Source organism: Malus sylvestris, chromosome 4, assembly GCF_916048215.2.
Source record: "Malus sylvestris chromosome 4, drMalSylv7.2, whole genome shotgun sequence".
Taxonomy (NCBI): Eukaryota; Viridiplantae; Streptophyta; class Magnoliopsida; order Rosales; family Rosaceae; genus Malus; species Malus sylvestris.
Window position 1 is genome coordinate 26,294,468 of NC_062263.1, and position 27,842 is coordinate 26,322,309.

General features: G+C 36.6%; 1 protein-coding gene and 1 long non-coding RNA gene across 2 annotated transcripts in view; one reads left to right on the plus strand and one right to left on the minus strand.

Moving 5' to 3' along the window:
• Nucleotides 1-17,176, plus strand: part of LOC126619205 (uncharacterized) — a 35,815-nt gene extending 18,639 nt beyond the window's left edge. The window contains exon 2 of the long non-coding RNA XR_007621994.1: nucleotides 17,060-17,176. This is a non-coding gene — a long non-coding RNA (uncharacterized LOC126619205). The remainder of the gene's footprint in view (nucleotides 1-17,059) is intronic.
• On the minus strand, nucleotides 14,916-20,266 carry LOC126619192 (leucine-rich repeat receptor protein kinase HPCA1-like). The gene is made up of 19 exons (XM_050287487.1): nucleotides 20,045-20,266; nucleotides 19,594-19,717; nucleotides 19,410-19,481; nucleotides 19,132-19,206; nucleotides 18,955-19,026; nucleotides 18,703-18,864; nucleotides 18,515-18,589; nucleotides 18,348-18,419; nucleotides 18,178-18,249; nucleotides 18,011-18,079; nucleotides 17,849-17,923; nucleotides 17,664-17,735; nucleotides 17,443-17,577; nucleotides 16,882-17,348; nucleotides 16,646-16,795; nucleotides 16,405-16,544; nucleotides 16,094-16,313; nucleotides 15,747-15,982; nucleotides 14,916-15,606 (listed from the first exon to the last, which is right to left on the minus strand). The coding sequence occupies exons 1-19, from the start codon at nucleotides 20,121-20,123 to the stop codon at nucleotides 15,094-15,096; spliced, it is 2,880 nt and encodes a 959-aa protein (XP_050143444.1). The 5' UTR covers nucleotides 20,124-20,266; the 3' UTR covers nucleotides 14,916-15,093.
• Nucleotides 20,267-27,842: the final 7,576 nt, after the last annotated feature.

The following is a 27,842-nucleotide window of genomic DNA, read 5'->3' on the forward strand; positions in this document are numbered from 1 at the left end:
TATTATTAACATTTGGTCCAACACAATTAGATAACCCACAATTAAAAAACCCAAAAGAAACATGTAAATATATATATATATATATATATATATATTGGAAAAATTAATGGTATTATTAACATTTGGTCCAACACAATTAGATTCGACACGTCGACAATTTCGGCATAATTCAAATTTGTTAGAAGGACTACATGGAAGAGAGAGCTATTGTGTGGCCGGCAAAAGGTCGGGAAATGGACATTGATGGCTGAGATCTTTGGGGTTTCATTGTGGGTGATAAGAAGATGGTAGTGGGGGGTTGGGGAGGGGTAGAAATTGGGGGTGGTTAGGGTTTGGAGTGATGGCATGGCCCGGGTTTTCTAGTGTTGGAATTTTATATTTTATTTTTTTGTTCTTTTTCATAATGGGTGTAGAAAGAAAATTGTTGGGCAGATTCGGAATTTCAAGATTAAAAACTATAAGTTAAGTGTAGAAAGAGGATAAATGGGTCTGAATAAAATCTCTCATAAAATATCCAAATTCACTTCAACAAAGAAAATTCTTTCTTTTAGTGAGGCAGAGTCCAAATACGCAAACCAAGGACAAATTGTCGTCTAACACCCACCAATAAGAACAACTCCAACCATAGAGTTTTTCGTTCACAAACAAAATTCAAGCTAAGGGAATAAAAAATGCAACATTTTGGAAGAGATTTGGAGCTCGAATAGTGAAAAGTATTTAACTTTGTGATTGAAACTTGGAGTTTAATTCTCCCATTTCCTACGCATGCGTTGTTCACACACCTAAACAAGTAGCAGAGGCCATCAATCATGGACAATTATTGTACGTATGTACCTGTTTGGACCCAAAATTACATCATCAGCTTGTGTAATCAAGGCCATTGAGTGAGCATAACTCCCAACCGTCGGATGGAAAAGTGAATAAAATTTTGTTATTGTTAAAGGATAATATTATGGTTTTTATCATAATAATTATCTTTTAATATGAATTATCTTGGCATATTCTTAAACGGGATAGATAAGATGTAAATTATATTTCCAAGCAAGCAGTATAGTTCAAATGGACTTGGGATTCTTATTATTGGATTGGAGCAGCATGGTACATTTAGATGAGGTTTGAATAGTCAGGATGCATGGTTTTGGGATAATAATGAAATCAAGATAATGATGTAGATTGGAATGTCATTGGTGCATGGGAATTTGGACGACAAAGATCCACGTAAACTACGATTTAGGCATTTAAATATTAAAACCAATCTTTGGATTAGATTAGTGCTCTGCAAAGATGAGAGTAGCACGACATTGACCCACTAAGGCTAAGGGATATTATCAAGGTAGTTTTGGTGACGAGATAAGAAGCCTAGGTGGGCTAGGCTTCTGATGAGATGTGATAAGCCTAGATAGGCTTTTGTTTTGTTTGAAAAGTCACGAACAGTAATCTGAAGGATCTGCCTTGGTCTCTGACATGGATCAATTTGAGTTCCGCGAGTTAGAGTTGCAGTTGGACTCTGCAAAATTATCTGGTCGTGCCAAATAGAAGATATGAATGCTATAAATACAAGGTGCGTTGCAACAAATGAGTCCCTTCAAATCAACACACAAATTGCCCTGCGCAAAGCTTCTTGACACCTTGAGATTTTATTTTCTTCCCATTTCTTTATGTTAACACATCTTCAATTTGGATAAACAACACTGTGAAAGCAACCGGTGACATCTTCAGTTTGGATAAGCAGCACTAGAGCCGTAGAATTAGCCGATCGAGGAGCACACCTTCAGTTTGGATAAATAGCACTACTTCGAGGGCGACTGGATATTCATCCAAGTCTCGGTCGATAAGGATTTTCAAGTCCTTATTGGTAAAGGTCATCTAATTAACTTTCTCGGCGAAGTGAGGTGTTACAGGTTACTGGGCTCGGCACATTGAACACCGAGTTTTATGATTGGAAGTACATTTTAGAGTTCGGCATTCTGACGGCTGAACCATATTTACCATCAAGACATACATCTCATTCGAGTACTTGTGTCCGTATAGTTTGGTGCCTGTTCAGCGTGCTTATACTCTTACTAATATAATCACCGTGCCTGAACCCGACACCGATGATTTGTGAACTTCGCAGAACCAGCAGCCTTATCTTTAGGCTCTAGAACCCGAAGGCCAAGATGTGTTCCTTGGCTGTAGTCGCAAGATCGAGAAGTCAACAGCGTGCTCAACGCAACATCAATATATTTTACTCCTCGACCGAGCTCTGCCATTGAGTTAGCACGCCCCACACATAACCGAATGACGTAGTCAGCTCATTAGTTACTCGGCCTGCGCGCCACGTAGGGTTGATAGTTTTTAGGGTCAACATTTTGGCACGCCTGATGGGACATAGTGCTAAAACTACGAAGTTCCCATGATATATGTGAAATCCCGTCTCCAGAATTTCACTATTCATTATGTATCTTGTAATTTAAGTTCGTATTTCACGTTTACATTATTTTTATTACTTAATTTTAATTCTGTAAATTTTGGGAATTAAATCGAATAGTTATCGGGTTTGAATTTTTGAAATCAATCTTTATCTTTTGTTGACTTTTCGAAGTTTAACTAGTGTTTTTAAATAGATCTCGAACCCACAAACGCATAGGCGAAAACGATTTGCGAGTCTGAGTTATAACGGTATAGTTACGGACGTTTGAAGTTGTGCTGCTTTGAAAAGAAAAAAAAAAAAGAAAGAAAGAAAGCCACGGGTGTGGCGAGTGAAGAAAAAAAAAAGGGAAAAGATCCCCCCTCCCCAAATTTCTGTCAACCCGTGCACCCAAAAGAAAAAAAAAAAAGGGTTTCGACCTGGCCAATTTCAGGCCAAAATCCTTTCACTTTTCAGGCCTTTTGCACCCATTCACCACCTGCAACTTATTCCACAACCTCTCATCTACCTTATTTGCTCAAATTAAAGGGTTTTTAAGGCCAAATTCGGGTAGAACTCCCATGGGTTCTCGACGGCGATTCGTCGTTCCAGTGAGTATCACCATTCACCATCACCTTGATCAACTTCTCTTGGACCCAAGAACAAGACCCAATCAGTTGTAGGGGCATTGGAACACCAAGGAAGCCGAATTGAAGAACACCCACCTTAGGGTTTTCGACGGGTGCGAGCCAATCTGAGGGTCTTCCAGGCCAAATTGGACTTGGCCACAGGTATAAAGTTTACTCTACTTGTTGAGATCTTTATTCCTGTAAAATTTGAGAATTTTTGGAAAAAGTCGAATTTCCCGGTGTGTGACATCCGATTTATGAAATGCTAATGGTTAACATTATGTATGTATAGTCTTATTTGAAAATTAACCTTTTATCATGTTGCATTTGTTGCTTTAAAGTTAGTGAATGCATTAATGTAATGTTGATGATGGGGAATCGACAATTATATTGTCCCATAATGTGAAATTGTTTCTCTTCATATTTAGTACAATTTTGCTAGAGTTGTTAGTATACATTTAGTCAGACGTGGTCCAGATTTTATCCTTGTGATGACAGTGAATAGCCATTGTTGATGAGCATATTGATTCCATCTCATTGGTTTAGCATTATCAGACATTTCTGCTTATGTCTGAAGTTGAACGAATCCTTATATGTATGTATAAATTAATGAAGGGGTGAATTTGTGTCCTTATTTACCGTATACATATATCTATGTATGCATATTCAAGGGAACTTACTTATATCCCTGGATATATATATGCACCAACTGCCAAGGCTTTTATATACAGGTTCATCTATATTTGTAAGTAGCATCTTCACTTATTTTCTCTAAGTGTTTTCATTCAAATGTTACATTTATTTTGATCATGTTAATTCAAGTTAACCAAAGTAGTACTTGGATCTCATAGTGTGAATTTGTAGTTCCAAGTAATCTAATTAAGACTAGAGTCAGAAGTGATGCATTTAGTAATTGCATATACTTGAGAATAGGAGTTGATCGAGGTGATGGATGCTTGTAGTAATAATTTGAAACAATGCTTTGAAACCTAGATGGGAAATACAGAAATGGATGGTGTATGTGCTCATGTTGTAAATCATAAGTGTAGAGTTAGGAGGTAAGTTGTGTTGGATATATGTCAACAATCCGTAATAAAATAAATATGCTAATAATAAATACGAATAAATATATTCCAGAGACTCAACAAGATGCAATATTAATTAAGCAGAGTAATAAAAGATCGAGGCTTGCGTACCGCAATGTCCTTGAAACAGAAATTTCACCCCTACTCAGTGCGTGTAGTTCTACGAACGTCTGCTTCACGCTTCACCAAGATTCAACGATCTAAGTCAGAAATTCCAGCACCGGAATATTGATTTCTAGCGAATATTAATGTGGTTCTCTCAGAAATGATGTTTATGATTGCAGAAGAAGATTTATGATTTTTTCTATGTTCTAAATGTCATGCAGATGGATGTATATATAATGTGATTATACCTGTTCGCAACAGGTATAAGGAAGGGATGCATCTGTTAGGAGACATCTGCTGAAAATGGTGTTTTTGTTTCTGCGTTCTCACACTTTAGACTTCATCTAAAAAGATGAGTCTGTTGGTAAAAATAATTAATTAATTTAAATTTGAAATTAAAATTAATTAATTAATTTAATTATTAGAGTCCAAGAGCCCCAAGGCCCATCTTTTGACAATTAAATATAGAGGTATTCATCAATTTCCCCCCTGAACTTGTGACTATTGGCCAATTTCCCCCATAACTTTAATTTTGGCCAATTTCCCCCCTCAACTCTCATAATTAGTCAATTTCACCCATCAACTTTAATTTGGCCAATTTTCCCCCTCAACTCTCATAATTAGTCAATTTGCACCCTACTGTTAATTTTTTTAAAATTTTCCATCTATTCTTTTTTTTTCAATCTTTCTAATAACTTCCAACAAAGTACTAAAATTAACATAAACTCACTTGCATAATATAGGGTAAAATGTACAAAAACATAATAGAATTAGTATGTGATATGAGTTGATTATAAGAAAAAGTTATGAATCGGGTTTAAAGCATGTAGAAGAATAAATAATAACAAAAAGACATAATAATCCTAAACTCATGGATCAGACCTATTTCAATAAAATAGGTTATTCTTAATAAGGAGTCTAAAATTATGAATTGCCTAGCCATTTTTGCATTAAAGCTCGATTCTCTGCAATTTACTTGAACTTAACTTTCACTTTTATAAAGAGAATTGTATTCGCATACAAAAATGTACGCATCAATCCTTTTCGTTATCAATTTTGTATAGTAAAAAATCAAATAAAATTACTCCATATTGATTTATTATGACTAATAATACTATCTATGATAAATTGTAAAATTCTAAATTTTAATCTATTTGTAATAGGATAAAGATATAGGAAAATGATTAACATACATCTTATTTACTTTCTTACACACACTTGTTTAATTATGATCAAATTAAAAAATTAATAGTAGGGTGCAAATTGACTAATTATGAGAGTTGAGGGGGGAAATTGACTAATTATGAGAGTTGAGGGGGGAAATTGGCCAAAATTAAAGTTGAGGGGGGAAATTGGCCAATAGTCACAAGTTGAGGGGGGGAATTGATGAATACCTCTTAAATATATATTAATTATATATTAATTACCAACTAATTAGTACATCCCAAAGCCCAACCCCAAGGGTGAACCCAATTTTAGTCTCCAGGCCTATTACTTCAATCACTTTCTATAAAAGACAAAGCCTTATAAAGTGATAAAATCTTTTGGGAATGGCCAATGTGGGACAAAGAAATTTCTACTCAAACTACTCAATTTCCAACAAGTTGTGTGTTGGTTTGATAGCACCATATAGAATTGGTACATCAATGACCCTACTTGGTTAATCCGCGTTGGGGGGTCACTACCTACTTGGTTACTTTCTTAGGGGTGGCTCTGCTTGGTTAATCCGCTTTGGGGGGCCACTTCCTATTTGGTTACTTGTGTAGGCTTCGGCTGAACAACGTCTCTCTAGCTCTATTTTGAGTGTATCCGTGAATTTTGGCTTCGAGAACTTTGAGTTTGATTTAGAAAAGTCGTTGGATGTCTATGTGACTCATTCGGAGTTTGCAAAGGTTTGGTATTAATTTCTTATGAATGATTTATATTCAAAGTTTATAAACTGTGATTGATGGTTGGTTTCATCATTATTATTACATACTTTGTATTATTGTCGCTCACACGAGCTTTGCAGCTTATCCGGGTTGTTGGTTGCTCGATGCACCATTTTCATGATGTAGGCACTTATTTCACATGCGACAGGTCTTGGTAAATTATGAGAAACCGTTTAATATTTTGATTCCATTAAGTAGTCCAGAATCCTTGCTCTTGCTCATTTCCATAAAGTTATCTTAGAATCCTAGATTCGAGTGAATGGGAATTACCCACGATGGATCTTGTGAATACAAATTAGAATTACCATGTTATTATCCATAACCCAAGTAGGGAATTATGTAGAGTTCTTTAATTAAAATCGTGAAATGATATGCTATCTCACTGATTGATTAACGTGATTAAATATTAATATTGTGCTTCGTGATTCCTTGATATGTTACAAGTTATGGATTGAGATATAATGTTGGAAGCATAGTGATTGGTATGATGTAGTGAAATGTGATTTGACTTGTGCATTGGAAATGGTTGTGACATGTGATTGAAATGCATATTGAATTGCTTGGGAGATGTGAGGTCTAGTGATGGACCGATAACCCATTGTGATGGGGATTTGTTGCTTGATATTGTTTCGTTTGGTTGAGTCTTTGTGAATTGAGTAACTTGAATCATGTCTTATTCTTTCGAGCCATTGTTATGCTTCCTGGACTTCTGTTCAGTTCTGTTAAGTAGTCCGGAATTGAGTTCTGATTGGATTCCGTTGAGTGATGGTCCAAAATCCCTTCTACTTCGCAATTCCATTGAGTGATGGTCCGGAATCGTATTCTGATTGGATTCCGTTGAGTGATGGTCCGGAATCGTATCCTGATTGGATTCCGTTGAGTGATGGACCGGAATTCCCTTTGGTGCCTTGATTCTGTTAGGTGGTCCAAAATTCCCTTTTTCAGAGATGCAATCTTCAGTCGAGCTGTGGCGCTCTAGCCCGCATTTTGACGTTTTGTATGTGTTATTGATGATGTGATGGTTGGCATTATTGATGGATGTGATTATGGAATGATGTTGGTTATGGTAATTATGATTAGACTCGTTGAACTTTATGACTAGTGAATATGATTGTGCTCTGTCGTTTGTCCCTTGTAATGTTGCATGTTATGCATTGTGATTTATTGTTGAGACATAGCTATTTAATTGATGAATATTCGAGTGTAGTGAAATGACGAACTACGAATGGCTTGATCCCTAATGAGGGTACGTAGGTAGTCTAACGAGGAGGTTAGATGTAGCCATAAAGTATACGAAAAACTACCATGCGATTCGATTCTCGAGTTGTGCTTTGTACATATCCTGGAGGCGGGGTATGTTAAAGATACAGGTATTGGTGTCGTCACGTGTCGATCCTGAACGTATGTTGGGATCGGGGCGTGACAATATATCAAGACCTCAATCAGGCTCCATTGGACGAGATTTGTCGCCTATTAAAGAAAAACTTCGAGAAGCAAGAAAACTCATTGAGAAGTGCTATAGAAAATTTTTCGATATGAGTAGCAATCTTGAAAAAGAAAGGCAAGAGGCCGGAGGGCAATTTTTCGCTCCAGCCACAATCAAAATTCGGCCCAAGAAGATTGTCAAGACGGTCGAAGAAAAACCTAGGCCACTTGTTGATGCGAAAATTATCTTAACACACAAATTTAACCCTCTTTTGACAATTGTAGTACAAGTATAAGTAAGGATCGTTCTGGACCGGGGATTAGGAGGGCTTGCTAATAACCTCTAAACTTAACTCAAAAACATAAAACTAAACTTAAAAATACTTAACAAGACTCACAAGACTTAAAGCAAACTTAAAATACTCAAAACAACTTAAAACAACTAAATAAACTTAAACTAGATAGTAGGAATGACTTTGGACGAAAATTAACTTTTACTTGAATCAAAACATTTAAAAAACACGAATTAAAACAGATTATAAATAATTAGACACACTAAAGTAAAGGGGGGATTGAGTTTTGGACGAAGTTGAAACAAACAAACAAGTATGAAAAACTAGACAGATTGTAAAACAAATTTGAGAAATAAGATGATGGATGGGATAGCTAGAGGCTTTTTCTCCACACATGACATGTATGCAAATAACTCGATTTCCAGTTACTACTTCATTGAATTATGAATGACAATGCTCCAAATTAATCGTGACATCACTAATTAACTCTCAGATTTTCCTTGTTTTATTGGATTGGATGACATCATTCGACAACCCAAAACATTCTTCTAAAGTTCCCTACATGACATCATAATAGAGATACAATCAAAGATCATTACGTTTAATGAAAATCATAAGCATTGACAAAGCACTTGCAACTATGGCATCATGTCACTCATGCTAGGAATTGAACTTAACGCGATCGTTTATAAGCGACCTTCACTACATGTGAATATAAGTTTGTAACGATTATGTGAAACTTCCTTATATTCTAGCAACGGATTTATGCATGCCAATTAAGTGTCGACCCTTAATTAACAAATACAAATAAGTTATCAATCAAATAGTTAAGCCAACTGCATTTACGATTCAAGAGTTCATAACTGGAATTTATCAAATCATATTACACACATAATCATGGCTTTGAAATCACCCCTAGCCAAGAGGGGTTTAGCCACTCATATTCACAACAAAACAAAAGAAAATGAATTTAAACATTGGAAACAAAAGAAAGAAAACACCTAAACGCTCCAACGATCCAAGTTGGACAGCAAGCACGTCCAAACACTTTCCTTCCCTTCCTTTTCTAAGGCACAAGGTGTTGGTAAGTGTTTGAAGGTTTGTTTGTATGGAGGAATGGATGTGAAGATGAATGGATGTGTTTGGATTGATATCTCTCCCCCTTTGATGAAGGGTGGATGAATGTATTTATAGGCTAGGAAGAGGATGTAGTGGGTGGTGAAATGAGTGGATGTAGTGGTAGATAAATGTGTTGGGTGGTTGTAATGAGTGGATGTATTAGGTGAAATGAGTGTATGTATTGGTAGGTGAATGTGTTGGGTGAAATGAGTGGATGTAGTGGTAGATAAATGTGTTGGGTGGTTGTAATGAGTGGATGTATTAGGTGAAATGAGTGTATGTATTGGTAGGTGAATGTGTTGGGTGAAATGAGTGTGCTAAAATGGTTATTTATAGGGAGAGGATGATGCACAAACTTCAAATTTCGTCCATTCCTTTTGCTCAAAGCATAAGCTATCCATTCCATGCCCAAAAATGCTCCAAAATGCTCCAAAATGCACTTCTTTGCCACATTAACCCTTTGGACCTACAAACACACGAAAATAGCTTAAAATACATAATTAACTAAGAAATAACAACATAAATGCATGAGAACAAGCTAACTCAGTCGCATAAATATGCTCATATCACTTGTTCTTTCGGTCGAGACTAAAAGTGTGGTAGGCCTAGAAGAAAAGTTTCAAGTTTCTAAGTCAAAAATCGACTCAGTAAATGATTCATCTGAGTAGTGTTCCAATGACAAACAAGACCGATACACGGCTTCAGACCATAAAACTACATCAATTGATATGGTAATTGGAGACATGGTCTTAGAAGCCGAAACCATGACAGTCGATATGGTTATTGGTGATAAGGCCAATATAGAGAAATCATGTTCGGCTAAGTTGTCCAAGTTAAAAGTCGAAATTGGTGAAATTATTATGCTCGTGGGGCTTAATAATTTTTCAGCACATTCAACGGCTGAGAATCAAGAATTTTTCGCCAAGTCAAAGGTATTTGAAGATGATTCTTTATTCGGTTTAGATCGAAATCAAATTGAAAACGTCAATACCAAAATATCTCGGCTTGGAATAAAGCACCGTTGGCCTCCTTATGGATTAGCCATTTTTATTTCCGTTTGCTAAAAAAAAAAGGTAGTGATATAAATAAATTATTTTCTCAACCATTCGGCTTTTCAGTCGATACGTAAGAAAATAAGGGGGCAACAAGCATCCTAGTTATGGGGACGATGCGGTAACCTATATCTATTCAGAGGAATCTCAAGAGCTTACAAATGGATTAGTGTTTATATATCGCACTGTTCGTTGTGTTGTATCTTTGCTCAGTGCAGAAACCTAGACGTTCTCGACATTAGATGTTGTGAGGTGATCCACCATGGGAATTTGCTATCGGTGGGTTTCAAAAGCACTTGGTGGCTTTTTTCCAACACAGCCATTCAATAGCATCGCGACGGTTAAAATTATATTTTTAACCTCGCCGAGGGTGAGTATATATAAAATGCTGCTTGTTGAGACATGATACTCGATGCGGAAGAGAATTTTTGTTTCTTGGTTGAAATCCTCTATGAAGGATCTACTAACCTATATATATTTCTTGCGGGCCCGAAGCCAACACAGATGTGAAATGAAAAAAAAAAAAGCATTATTAATGACGGACAAAGATTGTCTACCTTCTCACTTCTTGTGTCATCCTGTGTCCTTCTGTTTGTGTGGTCACGGTTAAACCACGTCAACATTTTATGTTACTATTCATTTTTATCTTATTATCTCTATAAAAAAAACAATATTAAATGTTGACGTAGCTTAACTATGATCACACAAAACAGGAAGACACCGAAAATAGGAGGGCAGACAACCCTTGTCCATTAATGACAGCTCTTCGACTGGTGTACTGGTGTATTCGGCTGGTGTAAAGTCACACGACTGGTGTACTTTCCGACTCGGCCAGACTACTAGTGAAATTAGTGCAGCAGCAATTTTTGTGTGTCGAACTGATCGGTGGTGGCTCGAGATGAAATTGGAGTAATTTAACTGTCATTTTGTAGTCGAGAATTCAGCTAGTTATTGATGTGACTTCAACTGGCCGTGGAGACACTTCAAGCAGTTTGTTTTGTTGGTTCTCGGCAGTTACAGCTTAGTTTTTTAGCACGATGGTGCTGAAATGAAAATAATGCTAGTGAGATAGAAGGCACTAGGCTGGGACCCCACAATGAGGATGGAGGCATAGAAAATGACCCACTTTTGATGGCCATTCTGTGCACTGTGACCGGCAATTACGTATGGCCGTGAAGCATGCCACCTTGCCCAAGAATATTAGACCAAGTCCAAGAGCATTAAAACTCCAGAAGCTGTAAACAAAAACCCAGAGTAGCTTTCCGCCGAGTGATGGTTATTCAGTGATGGTTTTGATGTTGTTTCCTCAGCCATATGTTTTTGCAGTCATTCAAAGATATTCGGTCGTTGGTCTATTGTTTTGCTCCTTAATTCGAGGAGTTCATTTGATGATTTCTTCAGTTCGACGAATCGTTTCGATCCACGCCATATCATGTTCGACGGCCTTGACACCGTTTCACCCATGCTAGCTTGGTGGGGATATTTGGTAAAAGACATGGTTTATCCAAATTTCGTCAACAACATCAAAAATTGCTTTTGGACTGAAAGCTTCGACCAAGGATTTGGGATACTGCACCATAGATTTTGGTTCATGGAGAGACCAAGTATGCGTTTTGCCGAATGAATATGTATTCAGTGGAGTTATTTGGCAGCTGCAGAAGTTCAAATGCAAGCGTAAATTTCCTTAACCATTCGGCTTACAAGCCGAAGCTCAAGGAAATTGGGGGCTGTGTTTGAACTCAAATTTATGTCATCGGCCCGTGCAATCAAGGCCGTTGAATGAGTATAGCTTCTAATCATCAGATAAAAAAGTAAAGAAAATTTTGTTATTGTTAAAGGATAATATAGTGGTTTTTATCATAATAATTATCTTTTAATATGAATTATGTTGACATATTCTTAAACGGGATAGATAAAATGTAAATTATATTTCCAAACAAGCAGTACAGTTCAAATAGACTTTAGGATTCTTGTTATCGGATTGGAGCAGCATGGTACACTAAGATGAGGTTTGAATATTCAGGATGCATGGTTTTGGGATAAGGATGAAGTCAAGATAATGATGCATATTGGAATGTCATTGGTGCATGAGAATTTGGACGACAGAGTTCCACGTAAACTGCGATTTAGGCATTTAAATATTAAAACCAATCTTTGGATTAGATGTGCTCTGCAAAGATGAGAGGAGCACGGCATTGACTCAAGAAATCTTGATTTTGACTAAGGCTGAGGGATATTATCAAGGTAGTTCTGTTGATGAGATAAGGAGTCTAGGTGGGCTAAGCTTCAGATAAAGATGTGATAAGCCTAGATAGGCTTTTATTTTGTTTGAAAAGTCACGAACAGTAATATGAAGGATATGCCTTGGCCTTTAACACGAATCAATTTCAGTTCCGCAAGTTAGAACCCAAAGGTCAAGACGTGCTTCTTCCTTGGCCACAATCGCAAGATAGAGAAGTCAGCAGCGCGCTCATCACAACATCAACATATTTTACTCTCTGGCCAAGCTCGGCCATCGAGTTGGCATGCTTCGCACATAACCGAATGATGTAGCTAACTCATTAGTTACGCAACCTGCATGCCACTAAGCTTGGTAGTTTTAAGGGTCAACAATACCATATCTAATTTTTTTTTTTTTAAGGGACTAGCTGGTGGCTTTACCACTATAGTCCATCTTTCGAAAGTAGACTCATAGAGGCATTTCAAACTCTCATTAGCTACCGTCTTGTGATTCATCAACACCGGGCTTTTCAGACTCATAGAGGCATTTCGGGAGCAAACAGTTGTGGCGCATTTAGTTAAGAGTATTACTCTTTCTTTTTAAGGTTTAATATTCTATTCTTGTTGAGTTGAGTCACCAGCTTTAGAGTTCTGCCATAAAGATCCAAATTAAACAGAGCAGAAGGTAATAGCTACAGAAGAAAATAATCTGTTAGCATGTTAATCAGATTCCAAGGAAAAAAGATAGCTGATTCATGCATACATTTTCAATGGGAAGTGAGAACGGATCATCATGAGGTGGAGCTGAACCTCCTGCAGTTACTGAAAACAAAATTCGAGTTAGAATCTATTAGGTGGCAAGTAAAAAGGATAGACAAACCTTAGAAGGCATTACATTAACAGGCCTTTTGATTGTTCATTGTTGTGGACGACACTGGCTTGTTCGTTGTTGTGAACCACACTGGCTTGTTCATCGTTGTGAACGACACTGGCTTGTTCATCGTTGGGAACGGCACTGACATTTTTGGTTTCATTTTCAGCTTTATGTGAAATAGCTTCACATGAAATATTGTTTAGTATATCCTGGCACAAAACAAATAACGGTAGAGAAATCAATCAGGTCGTTGAAGACTTGAGATGCCTTAATCACATCACTCAAATTTATGATGATTTTTGTACCATATCCTCCAACCTGACACAGATTCGAAAATTCGAAAAAGAAAAATAAAACAGATCAACACCAAGAATGTAGGATACAGAAAACAATTCCAAATTAACAAAACAAAGTTCTACTTCACCGAAAATGCTTTCGACTATTTTAAAAGCTTCCAAACGAATGCTTAATTTTTTATGTATGCTTGCTCATATTTTCAATTTTTTTTTTTTTGTGAAAATGTGATTATTGAGTAACACTCACCCACTTATGCGACCATTGAGTTTTACACCATTGTAAGCAATTTCACCATATATTAATTTACTTAAGTATTATTATTGAATATTTAATCCTGTGAAGCAAGTGATCATTTACTACAGCATGGAAATGTGTTGAATTCTTGCATGACGGTGTGAGTTTAATGACCACTACAGCGTGGAAATGTGTTGAATCCTTGCATGACGGTGTGAGTTTAAATTTCGTCTGTAGCTAATCTAACAAAATTTATCGTTTAATAAAATAAAAAAAAGGGTAAAAATCAACCAAAAATATTTGTGACCACGATCAGATCCGTTTTGACAGTCGGAACATCTCTGAAATGTCCTACATAAATTTTTAATCGCAAATCCGATTACAAATCGTGAGTGTTAGCTCAAACTTCAGTAAAACTTCAACCGTTGAGTTTTCAAACAATCTTTTTCCTGGAAGCAAAGTAGTTGCGGCCGTCCAACAACCAAACTAATTCAACCGTTTTGGTGTATTTCGGGAAAAGAAGCCAAGTCATATAGATATAGCTACCAAATTCAGAAGTTGATCAAAAGTGAAGAAAAAAAATGTTGGTCGCAGAAAAGAGCCTTGTCTTTGAAATACATGTCTGAAGATTCAACGACGCCGGAAAACTTCACGTTCCCGTTGAGGGTCAGGGTTTTGAACACTGTTCTTCCTAGGGCTGCGGTTGCAGCGTTCGGGTTGGGATTCATCGATGCGGGATACAGTGGAGACTGGTCTTGGATTGGAGCCGTCTCAAAAGAAAGTGGGGAGTTGTTCAAGGTTGCTGCATTTCTAGTTGTTCCCTTATGTTTGTTTCTCATTTTTTTCCTTCTCCAAAGAAGTTGAGGATTGAATTTTTAAGATGGGATTGTGTATATGTGTATAGTTAGAAGTGTGGAATGAAATGATTCTCTGAATTTCAATGCTGCCAAAAGTGCTTTTATTAGAACAACGTTGAAATTTTATTAAATTCAAGTGCTTTTTTAAAATATAGTTCGAAGTGTTTCTTATCATAAGTACTTTTAAGTTTTTTTTCCTTGAAGAGAGACTTTTTATAGGGAGCAATTCTGCTAATAAGGCTACAAGTGTAAACATGTCGAATTTTCTATTATATATTCAAATAATTTATTTAAGTGCTTTCTAAAAAAGCACTCAGGTGCTCCTTCTCCAACCGCACTTAATTTTAAGTATTTATGCCAAATGTGGTCACTAGTTAGAAATGTTATCGATTGTCAGAAAGCACGTTTAAAGAAGTCTTGCATCAAATCCAAAAGAACTAAGAAACAATGTAAAAATATTACATGCCTATTTGTCAGTTGAAATCAAGAACGCTACGTTGCACTCCATAATTACAATTGATACAGAAAATTACAATTACGAAAGAAATTAATTAACACAAAACTCCGTTGAACCCCATAATTACTACTTGGGTTCGATTTTCGCTGAAACAGCGTATCCACCGCTGTAATCAAAGGAGCCGGTGCTGTCATTGAATTCCTTTTTCGGCAAACCATCGTTGTAGGGATGTTTCGGAGCACCTTTTGATGCTGCAAACTCTGTGGCTGATGAAGATGCTGATGTTGAGTTTGTGTTCATCCCATCGTTCTGCAGAATGGTTTCGATAGCCTTCACAACTTCACTCATCGTGGGACGATCTGCAGCTGATTCTTCAACGCATTGCATGGCTAGCTCCAAGAACCTCCCAAACCCAATAAGAGTTCCTGAGTTTCGAATGTTTCGATCTATTAACTCCCTCAAACCGTAATGCTCTTCGTCATTCTTGTTCATCACCAATCGTACCTCGCGGACAATGTATTTTCCCTTCTCAATTGGCTGCCTAGCAGTTATCAGTTCAAGCATAACGACTCCAAAGCTGTATACATCGCTCTTCTCGGTCAATTGTTGAGTCATGTAGTACTCAGGATCCAGATAGCCCTGAAAGTACAGACAGTAACTTACAATACAAGAAATGTTGAAACTGGAAAACACGATTTTCCTGCTTAGTGCTTACCCTAGCAGATCACATTTAGGTAGTTATAAATGATAACATTCGAAATGCTTAGTTGTAAACTTACCATTGTTCCTTTGACCTGAGTCGAGACATGTCCTTTTCCGCTGTCATTGACCAGCTTCGAGAGGCCAAAATCTGCAACCTTCGCCGTTAAATGTTCATCTAATAGAATATTGGTGGACTTCACATCTCTGTGAATTATAGGAGGATTTGCAAGCTCATGTAGGTAAGCCAGTCCTCTTGCCGAGCCAAGAGTGATTCGGAGTCTCCTCTTCCAATCGAGGTGAATACCAGATCTCCCTGCAACTCATATTAAAACAAAGCTTATCATTACATGTTAAATCAATGGTACTAAATGAAGCACTTAAAACTAAAAATATGAAATAGCGAAAAGTAAAATCTAGAACTGACCTGACAAGCCTTCCCTAAGTGTTCCATTAGGCATAAACTCGTAAACCAGCATCTGCTCTCCTTGTTCGAAACAGAATCCCAAAAGACCAACGACATTTTTGTGATGAACGCGAGAGAGCAACTCAATTTCAGTCTTGAACTCGAGGCCTCCCTGCATTGATCCTTGCTGAGCTCTTTTGATTGCTATCACTTGTCCATCAGAAAGCATGCCCCTGTAAACCTATGGATAGCCAACCCAAAAGTATAGAAAAAAAAATCTTTTAGCTTCTAACACAATTTCATAGATGTTACTGAATGAGTTGTATATATACCTTCCCGTAGCCGCCAGATCCTATCTCATTACTGTCAGAGAAATTATTGGTGCACTTCTTAAGCTCATCATACGAAAACCATCTTGCTCCCTTTAACTGTGGTGCACCGCCACTATCATTTCCGCTTGGCACCCAAGAAGCTGGAAGATGGAGCAGAGTAATGAATATAAGCTGAACAGTATCTAGTATTAGTGACAGAATTTCAGTCTAGAAATTATCCACAACAGGAATGATTACTTACCGAAAGGTCTGCTTAAACCAATGGCTCTTTCTGCACGTTTCTTTTGCCTAATGGCGTAAATTCCTACTACCACGAGGCCCACAACAAGAACGAGACAACTAACTGATATCCCGACAATAACACCAGTGCTCATAGAGCTTTTATGTGTGTCTGAAACAATTCGGGTTTTTTACTGTCAGTTTAATTGATCTTCTAATGCAGGGAAAGTGTATATGAACACTGTGATTTAAAATTACCTGGGAAATTATATTGAGCTGCAATAAAAATGAAGGGTCCAAACTCCTTTGGCGGCTTGTAAGTCTGATTGCTCATATCAAAACCAATCCTGATAATCTCAGACCTATTAAAATATGTTCCTGTGGGTGGAAAGAGAGCCACATGTACTTTAAGATGGTCATCGTTGTCGAAGAAAAGGTTATCAAGTGACACTGAACCGGGAGTGAGGTCAAGTTTCTCCCATAGGCTCCTTTCTAGGGATTGATACAGAGTCATATTTTCCAAATCGCTGAAGGAGGGCGCTCGGAAGTCCAGTGTTCCTTCAAAAGGATATCCACATTGACAACTCTGAGGGCTTGGCTGCTGACCCCCGGGGCATGTAATGGATGGACAAGCCGTGCTAGTAGCATACGTTTTTGTATTTGATTGTGGAGGCTGACAGTACGGACTCGAGCTAGATTCATTGCAGAATGGGTTCCCAACAAGTCTGCAATATGTAAAAGTCACAACTAAGAAAGATTTTCCCATGAAAATACAGAACATCATAGAAAATTAAGATCGAGGCCCGTGAACTGTCTTACATTAATGTATGTTTGTACTCATAACCCAGTGTTATTTTCTGAATCTTATTGTTCTGCAGATCAACAAGCGTCAGTTGCGAACTGATTGTATCACCCATGTTAAATGTGTCGTTAAACGCATTGTTTTTCATTTTCCTGTCGAGTCACAGAAAAGATGAATGGCCAGTTTACTGAAATTGCAAGACGTAGATGAATTATTCCATTATTCTCCTCATACTTACACTTGCTGCAATGACGGTATGCTGAACATCTTTTCTGGCACAGTCCCTTGAAGTGCTACATTTTCTAAAACGCTGGCATCATAACAGTAAATAATTTCAAAATGATATCACAATAAATTTTTCACTGTCCCTATAACTCATCAATATATACCAAGACATCTTCATGTAACCTCCATCAGACTTACATAGTGGTGAGCGAGGGCAGGGTTGAGATCCAACGCGGAGCTTCTGATGGATCAAACGAGTTGTTACTAAGGTCTCTGAAGTAAAATCATTAGGATTTATCAGTAAAACACAAGAGCAACCGGAAAATTGAAACTGAAAACAGCTCCATGCCATGTACTCACACATAATTGAGGGCATTCAATCCAGTTAGGTCGGGTAAAGAGCCTTTCAAATTGTTGTACGCGAAATTTCTGGAAGAGAATATAAAAACCGTGCAATAGCTGATTAACCATCACTAAGGTTATGGTAAAAACACACCGAAGTATTTTCTTGGAGAGTTTGTACTCACAATTCACTGAGATATATTAGGTTGGAGATATCTGAGGAGACTGGTCCCGTCAGAGCATTTCTATCAAGCCGACTGTTGCAGAAAAGAACGGTTTTAGTCTATCAAGTGTCAAGAAGCAGATAGGCTTAAATGTGGAAGAAAAAGAAAAATCAAGATGGCTTTTTACTCACAGAACCTCGAGAGTCTGAACGGAAAATATTGTTGATGGAATAGTCCCAGTGAATCTATTTCCATCAAACAATCTGCAAATAAAGAATGACAAGCAGTTTAAGTATAGAACATAAACTGATAGATAGGATCTGGACAAATTAGAAACTGATCGTTTGGATCAACTTACACATGGATCAGTATCATCTTGGAGCTGAAAAGTCCGGGTGGAATGGTACCTGAAAGCTGGTTCTGGTTCAAATGGCTGCAAATTCATATAATCTGTTTAATGTTTACGCAATAAGCAGTGGCATAATCCTTACTAGAATTTCATTTTCTTTTCAGAATGGAGAGAGTTTCAAAACGGAAAATACTCACAAATGTTTAGCCTTAAACAGTTGGTCTAAGCCGGGGGATGTGCCGCTTGAAACTGGGAGAGGTCCAGTCAACTGATTGTCTGCCAGGTCCAGCCAATAGAGGTTGGAGAGATTACCCAAAGAAGCAGGTATACTACCGGTGAAGTTATTCGTATTCAAAGCCCTGAGAAAAACCAAGGTTATATAAACGTGGGAAAAGAAAAACATCATATTGGTTTGCACTAACAGTATGAATAATTAGTCCGATTCTTACAAGAAGGTTAGCTTTCCAAGTTTCCCCAATTCACTTGGAATAATTCCACTGAAGCTGCAACCAGCTAGGATCCTAAAAGATGGAAACAGTCTCGTATAATTATCCGATATAAAAACTCATGTTCCATAAAGTTCAAAAGGTGCAGATGTGAAAAATTGCTTGGTAAATTGTTCTTACAGGATGTTTAGATTGCTCAGATCCCCTAATCGTGGAGAGAGAGAACCGGTGAGGCCTTTGTTGAATGAAAGATCCCTGCAATGTTATCGTTTCAGCTTCGTTACAAAAAGAATTCCACCCCTAATCAAGATTGAGCTAAACAAAATAACTGACACTGCGAAAATAAACATGTTTTATGCATATTGTTATAATTAGACATCAAATTTGTTGTGTGTTGCTCAGTTCATAATATACTGCAAACATAATGCTGGTACGAAAGGAGGAACAATCACACTCACAAGGATCTCAACTCAGAGAGCCCCACGAAGTCGCCTTCAATTTTCCCTTCCACGTTCATTCCTGATAATCCCCTGTACAGTGAACATCAGAAGAGGTTCTGGTTCAAAATCCGATTAAGAAAGCAAGCGAGAATGCTCGTAATTACAACGATCACATCAGAATTCGAAGATGAACAACACTCACAATGCAGTCACCCTCGAACCGCTGCAAGTGATGCCTTCCCAGCGCCCCCCACATGGATCGTTTGACTTGTCCCAGCTGGGTGGAACATTGTTCCATGTCTGCCTCAAGGATTGGAGTGCACTAGCTGGATCAACACACTTATAAATCAATCAACTACCCTTAATAGGAACAATGAGGGTTTAGAACCAAATTTAACCAAAACTTCAAAATAATTCACATTAGACCGAAATTCAACGGACTAATCGCTATGTACACACACGAAAGAATCTACACCGAGGATGCATAATACTGGTATCCCAAAAGTAGAAACTACACAAAACCCAATTTTCCCATGAATTAAGGGATCAATATATATAGACCAAAAGTAGAAACTACACAAAACCCAATTTTCCCATGAATTAAGAGATCAATATATATATCAATATATATATATATATAAGACTATACATACCATCATCTTGGTGTGTAGAAGAAGAGATCACATGAATTCCAGAGAAGCAGAAAGCCAGAAAGAGCAGCAGCAGCCGCATGGTTGCCTTGGGAAATTTGTGTGTGAATCTTTGAGGCCGATCAGCTAGTAAGCAGAAGCCAAAATGCACATTTGTACAAAATTTTACTTCCTCGAAATGTCAAAAAAGCACTTTTCAAACATATCTTCTTCCACTACATACCAACTACTACACCACTTGGATGGTTGGAATTTTATTTAATGAAGAAAATTAAGAGTCCCACGCATGCATGTACATGCTAAATCTCCATTTTCCCACCAAGCAACCAAAAAAGCGCTTTTTTTTTTGGAAGCTCTGCTTATTTCTGAGCTGAAGATGGATTTCCTGAGTTGGGTTCTTTCAACTGTCTCCAACAAAAATACCCTGCAGGCTACAATATCTAGAGAGAGAGAGAGAAAGGTTTAGGGCTGGCTTTTTTCAGCTTCTTTTAAATGATTAAGCCTTGTCTTAGAAGCCGAAGCAATTTGATTAAGAGGATTTTAAAGAAAAGCATCCGGTACTATTTATTTTAACGAAAAATCATATTTTGACATTAAAAAATCAATCTTAGTACTATTCACTTTACCCTTTATTTTGTCCTTATCATTAAAACTCAAAGTTTTCAAGCCATTTTCATTAGTTTTCCTTTTAATTAAACCCACCAACCAAAGGAGGCAGATTGTTTGCCTGTTTCCTATGCGATCACAATTAAGTTATGTCAAAATTTTATATTCTTATTGTTTGTTGTCTTATTATCACTATAAAAAAATTAATATAAAATATTAAGGTGGCTTAACCGTGACCTCATAAAATAGGAAAGGATGAGATGGGCGTCCAAACAGGAGAGCAGACAACATACCTCCCCAACGAAAATCAAAATTTCTTTCCAGTTAGTCCAGAACAAAAAACAACCATCATCCTCATCAGTCTCTGTCGTAATCATAGTCCATTAGCATATAATTATATTAAATTAAATTAATTAAATAAAGTGATTAAATTAATTAAATAAAGTGGGAGGTTTTACCGTTTCCTCCGCCCGCCGGCGCAATTTGAGAGGACAAAACTCATAATACAAATACAGTGAAGGCAACAATATGAACAAGCAAAGCAGGTATCTTTTGAATAATATATGACCAAAAGGGTCTCTCAATTAAATTATGAAAATTAATTAAGATTACAACTTGCAAATTAAATTTAAATTTAATTAAGATTACAACTTGCAAATTAAACTATGCGATTCAATGTCCACAGTTGGGCTTTAGGTGGAGGTGGGTCCCAAAACGCTGACATGAAATTCAAGGCGGCGGGCTCCTTTTACTTCGGCTGGGGACCGATTCCTGGTCTCCTCCATTTTCGTGTTGAATGAAATAATGAACACTGTTTGGTCGTTTTCTAAGGAAATATCTAACGTGTTCGGAACTAATCAAAATTAAATAACGATATATCGGTCACATAATAAGGACATAACAATCAAATATCCATAATCAACAGTTGTAATTTAAAAAAGTAATCAGTTTGACCAATTAAAATTAATAGACAATACATGTAGTTATTCTTCCTCCGTCAAACATGACATGATATAATTTTGTCGTATTATTACCGGAATTGTTCATTCTTTTTATCATCATCTAACAATCATCTCTACAAAAATTCATTCATTTGGACACTACTTATATATGCCAAACCAACTAGCAGTCATGATACAAGTAACATCTTTATTATGAACCATCAATTTGTGTGATTCATATGAATGACTAAAGGGTTTCTAAATCAAATAATTTTTTTAAAGAAAAACTAATGAAAATGGCTTGAAAACTTTGAGTTTTAATCAAAATGACAAAAAGGTGTTGTAAGTGAATAGTACCAATAGTGACTTTTTAGAGTAAAAATGTCATTTTCGTTAAAAGTGAACAATACCGAGAGTGTTTCATTAAAACTCTTGTTTCTTTTAAAGATGTTCATTTGAAAGAAAAATAACTTTTTACATGTAAGGAGTCAAACAATATTATATATATATATATATATATATAGTAATTGTTTATAGTCATTCTTTCTTAAGTGCATTGACTGTCTTAAATAAAAAGAACTCAGTTTGGTAAACTGATTGTATTCGTGTCTAGGTCGACACACTAAAATATACGAGGACGCATTATAGGCTTAAAAGATTTTGAATAAGTTATAACACATGACCACACGTTATTAACAGAGATGTCGCCAATAGCATCCTTACAAGCAAGTTTCTCACGTATATTAGAAATACATGGCATTAAAACAACATATAAGTTAAACCCTAATTTATCTGCAACTAGGAACCAGTTTTCGTAAGAAATGGATAAGAGGAGTAAGGAGTAAGACGACCTATGGTGTGTCTGTAACTAATGTCATTGCCTCCACTAGGTGGTGGTGAGGGTGACGGTTGAGGCCATTTTTATGGGAGGCAGATTGTCTGCCCTCCTATTTTTGGATGCTCTTCTCCTCCCCTCCTATTTTGTTCGGTCACGGTTAAACCACGTCAACATTTTATATTAATTTTTTTATAGAGATAATAAGACAAAAAGTAATAAGAATATAAAATGTTGACATGGCTTAACCGTAACCGTACAAATATGAAGGGATGGGAAGAGTACCGAAATAGGAGGGCAGACAATCTGCCTTTATTTTTATGAAGGTAGGGTCTTCTTGTCCTTTTGTTCTCTAAGCATTCAAGCATATTTAATCAAAGACGAGATCCCCATGATTGTCGAATAAAAATTTACATCTTATTGAAACAGACGATTTCTAGGCTGCAATTGTGTCTACAACAACGATAAAGCCTTATTTCAGTAAGTGGTGTCGGTTATATGAATTCTAAAATATTATTGCGCTCTGTTTTGCGTTAAGTCTTCTGTTAATTTTAAATACTCCGTATATTTTCTTAAAGTTTCTTTCCAAGTCTTCCTCTACTCTTTTTGACCTAAGTCTCTAGTCATAATCGCATTTTCTAACCAGAGCATTTCTATATGCATTTACTTTTCATGGTCAAACCACCTTAACCGAGATTGTCTAATAAATAAAATATCCACTACAACAAAGAAAATTCTTTCTTTTAGTGAGTCAAAGTCCAAATACACAGACCAAGTACAAATTGCCATCTAACACCCACCAATAAGAACAACTCCACTATAGGGTTTTTCGTTCACAAAGAAAATTCAAGCTAGAGAATAAAAAACGCAACATTTTGGAAGAGATTTGGATCTCGAATAGTGAATAGTATTTAACTTTGTGATTGAAACTAGGAGTTGGATTCTCCCCTCCTACGTTTGCGTTGTTCACACACCTAAATAAGTAGCAGAAGCCATCAACCATGAACAATTATTGTACGAATGTATCTTATCCATTTTTTTTTTATAAAGGGGACTAGCTAGTGGTTTCACCACTATAGTTCATCTTTCTGGACAGACTCATAAAGACATTTCAGACTCTCATTGGCTACTGTCTTGTTATTCACCAACGTCAAGAATCAAAACCAGAATATGTTGTATGGAATACGAACTTAGAATTCGTCCACAACCACTAGACACCTCTAGTGGTTGTAACGTATCTAATATTGAGTTGACCTAATTGCCTTATGCTGAATTGAGATAGTTCGAGACTAAACATTTAACTATGGCTAAGTTGAAGGCAATATCACAAACAGTTGTGGCTCATTTAGGTATCGTTTGGTATGCAGACGGGACGGGAAGGGACGGAATGGGACGGGACAGGACGGGATGAAACGGAGAGGAAGCAAAGATGCCCTCAGATGGAAACAAGGAGGAAGAAGAAAGAGACAGAGAGGTTATAATTTTGTGTTCCACGGATATGGAACGAGTCGTTCCAGGGGGTAAGGCGGAACAAAAATTCACCCAAAATTCATCCCGTGGAACAGCGTGTTCCACCCGTTTTAAGCGCACTAAACGTGGGACAGAACGCCTCGTCCCACTCTGTTCCGTCCCGTCTCACGTACCTAACAGTACATAAGTTAAGAGTATCACTCTTGCTTTGAAACTTTAAGATTCTATTCTTGATTTGTAAAAAAAAAAAAGAACCAAAAACATGTAATATCGCTATAAGTTAACGTAAGAGCCTGGAAGACGTCGCCCCCAAACGAGTCTCATATTCATCCGTAAGCCTTCTAGATTTTAGGTCTATGCCTAATGCTTTGTGGTGTTAAACTTTGAATTCGGATCCTCGTCAAATCCTTTTTGTGAGTATCCTGAAAATCTGTAAATCGTATATGTTCATCGTACATCATACGGTCATAAATCATTTTAAATATTTTTATTTAAAATTAAACACAAACACTAAAAAGGTCGTACCCAGTGCACAAGGCTCCTGCTTTACGCAGGGTCTGGGAGAGGTGAATGTCGGCTAGCCTTACCCCCATTTATGGAGAGGCTGCTCCCAAGTCTCGAACTGAAAATCTGTAAATCGTATATGTTCATCGTACATCATACGGTCATAAATCATTTTAAATATTTTTATTTAAAATTAAACACAAACACTAATACATAATAAAAACTGACCACACGATTCACATATCTTCACCAAAAGGATTCACTAAACTTTTAAGTCTACCACCAATAACAAAGACTGCAACAGAGACATCGGTGACTAAGTCGTACATATACACAATTAAGGTCTTATGTCAAATGATCAAAATCACAATTAACTCGAGCTCGAACAATGCCAATGACTTATAGTTGTTGACTCTTTGGCATCGTTTGGACAAAGGTTCATTCTGTCAAATGATTAAGTTTTGTGTAAAATAATAAGTTTTGAGTCTCAGCATTTATAAGTTCACGAAACAGGAAGCTATTAGTTCCAAACCGAGCCGCCAAATGGACGTATGCACTCCTCTAATTGAGATTTTGAGTTTGATTCACCACCTTAAAAGCCACTAATCTATACTATTATTAAGAGAATCTTCCTTGTCAAATTTTTGCTCTTTTTTTTCTTATTTTGCCCTCACTTTTAATACACAATACTTAAGTAATGAGGGTGAAATAGTAATTTTGTATCTTTTGAGAAAATGACAATCATATTCCTATTTTTCCTATTTTACCCTCACTTTTGATACACAATATTTACATAAGAAGGATAAAACAGTAATTATGTAATATTAAGATAAAATATGCATTTATTAAGAGAAATTGTCTCACCATTATTTTTTCATACTCTTTTTAAAATTTAAAAACTAATCACACTTCTTAATAAAAAAACAAAAAACAAAATGAAATTGTTCACACACACAGAGTGTGTGCTCATCGGCTAGTGTAAATAAACTCAACATCCCAAGTTTAATTCCAACACATCTCTCCCCCCCCCCATACAGTTGGTATGGAGGAAGACTTACATCGAATAAGTTTCCTACTATTCTGCATCCTGTTATACTCTCTCTCTCTCTCCATACGGTTGGTATGGAGGAAGACTCACGTTGAATAAGTTTACTACTATTCTGCATCCTGTTATAATAATACATTGTCATGTATAAGGCTTTTTTTCTTCCATATATGTGAGAATGTATTGTTGGACCGGAACGTCCAAATAACTAGGTAGCTGGCTATAAGATTGTAGGAGAATTTTAGAGTAATTGTTTTATATTCTTCCCTCGAGGAAGATTGACATAAGTACAAGATTCATGAAATCCCTAATCAAGGAGGAAATCCCTATCCATAAAGAAATTACAAATTTACAATAAATATGAACAACGTTGACTCACGCCACCACTCGTTTTATGTAAATTACTCTCGTGACAATAAGCATGTTGCAATAACTGTACTTCTTATCCAAGTGAGGAGTGACACTTGATACTTTCCTGATCTTGCAACTAAATTGATGTTTACAAGAGAGACAATTGACACAAAAATATCTACTTCCATTTGGGGATGGCAAAGAATCCGTTCATCCCAAACCAAATGTTGCTGGCCTACATCTGTGTTGTGAACACGTAAACTAGTATTAGCATTGCTATTGCCAGCAATAGTGAGTACGACACTTGAGGTAGACATTTTTTTTGCTTCAATGGTAAGAGACCTATAATTTTCATCCTCAACTTTATAATTTGTTAATCTTTTATATTTAGTTGATTTTTTTTGTTAATAATTTTGGAATTAGTTTTTGTATAATCTATGTCGTTTTATTTTTGCAAACATTTTGATGTAAAAAAAAAAAATCAAATTCTGAACAAAAAAAAAATTGTTGAGAAAATTGACAGTTTAATAGATTAATGAACATATGGATGTGTATTTATAGAGTTTTAGTGTTGGATATGATTTGGTTAATTAATAATTTTATTTGAGTAATGATATTCATATCATGTTTTTATACCACATTTCTATATCATCTTAGGTGACATCTAATATGGACAGCCACATCATTTGAAAAATTTGCAAAACCCAAGGAAATGAAGGAGAAAGATTCCTCGTATACCACAATCATCATTTAATTAACTAGTTTTTCTTAATTATTAGTGTATTAAATAATGAACTAAATTTAAAAATCTGATTAATTCAAATGATGTAACTGTTCACATCAAATACCACCAATATGGTATGAAAATGTGATACAAAAATATAGTATTAATATCATTACTCATGTTATTTTGACAGTTGCATTTAAATTTGAGCCATTTCATCTTTTTATTACAGTTAAAATTGATCAAATTGAATTTGAAAAGGATATAGCTGGGTGCCACACTGGATCAAAACTCATGAGGCGCTAAACCATTGGATTCGAATGGCGCGCCAATCTGGACTGTAAAACCCATATTTGTCGTGCACTCGCCCGCAGACAATCTCTCTGTCATCTTGTTGTTGTTGCGTAGGATCCTTGTGGTCTTGTTTCACGTGATGGAGCAGAGTTGCGTGGGGCCCTTGGCCCACAAGAAACCTTATCCATCTTGGGGGATAGGAGAACCAAATACCCACCCCATACTCAAAAATCAAAATACACCTATTACAAATGATTTGGACCCAAAAATTTGGGGTTTTTTTTGTTTCCACCCTCCCGTTGGAGGCAACATTAGAGAGAGAAAAATCGATAAAAATCGAAAATGCATCAGAAGGCACAAACATAACTACTTTATATTAAACGCTATTTCTCGAAGAAAAAAAATAGAAAATACAAACGTCAATTCCTAATTAAACCATAAATATCTCAGCTCTACCTGTGTTGACATTTGAGTAGAAACAACTAAAAGATGCTTTTGACCTTTTCAAAATGTTAGCAGTTGGCCAGAGGCATTTCATGTGGAATGGAACTTTTCAAAGTACGATTTTAGAGAGAATCTTTTTAGATAGAATATTATGGATTTGTGAATCGTGTCTGTTTATCGTACATTGTACGGTCAGTTTTTATTAGATACTTTTTATATTTAATTTTAAAAATATATATTTAAAATGATTTCTGATCGCACGATATACGATGAACAGACCCGATTCACACATCTCTGGGATCCTCACAAAGAGGATTCGACAAGGAATCTAGAATCTTTGTAACGTGTTGTATGTGTAAAGAACACATGGAAGATAAGGAGGAGAGAAGAGACTTGAATATATAATTCCCCATTCCATAGGTTGGTCGAAAGCTCTCGTTTTTTTATTCAGTGATGTTTTAATTTAATTTAGGGTTTATATCACAAATGGTCCCTAAAATTGACCCCATGAATCATGATGGTTCCTAAAATTGAAAATCGATCAATGTAGTCCCTGAATTTTAACCCCGCGAATCAATGTCGTCCTT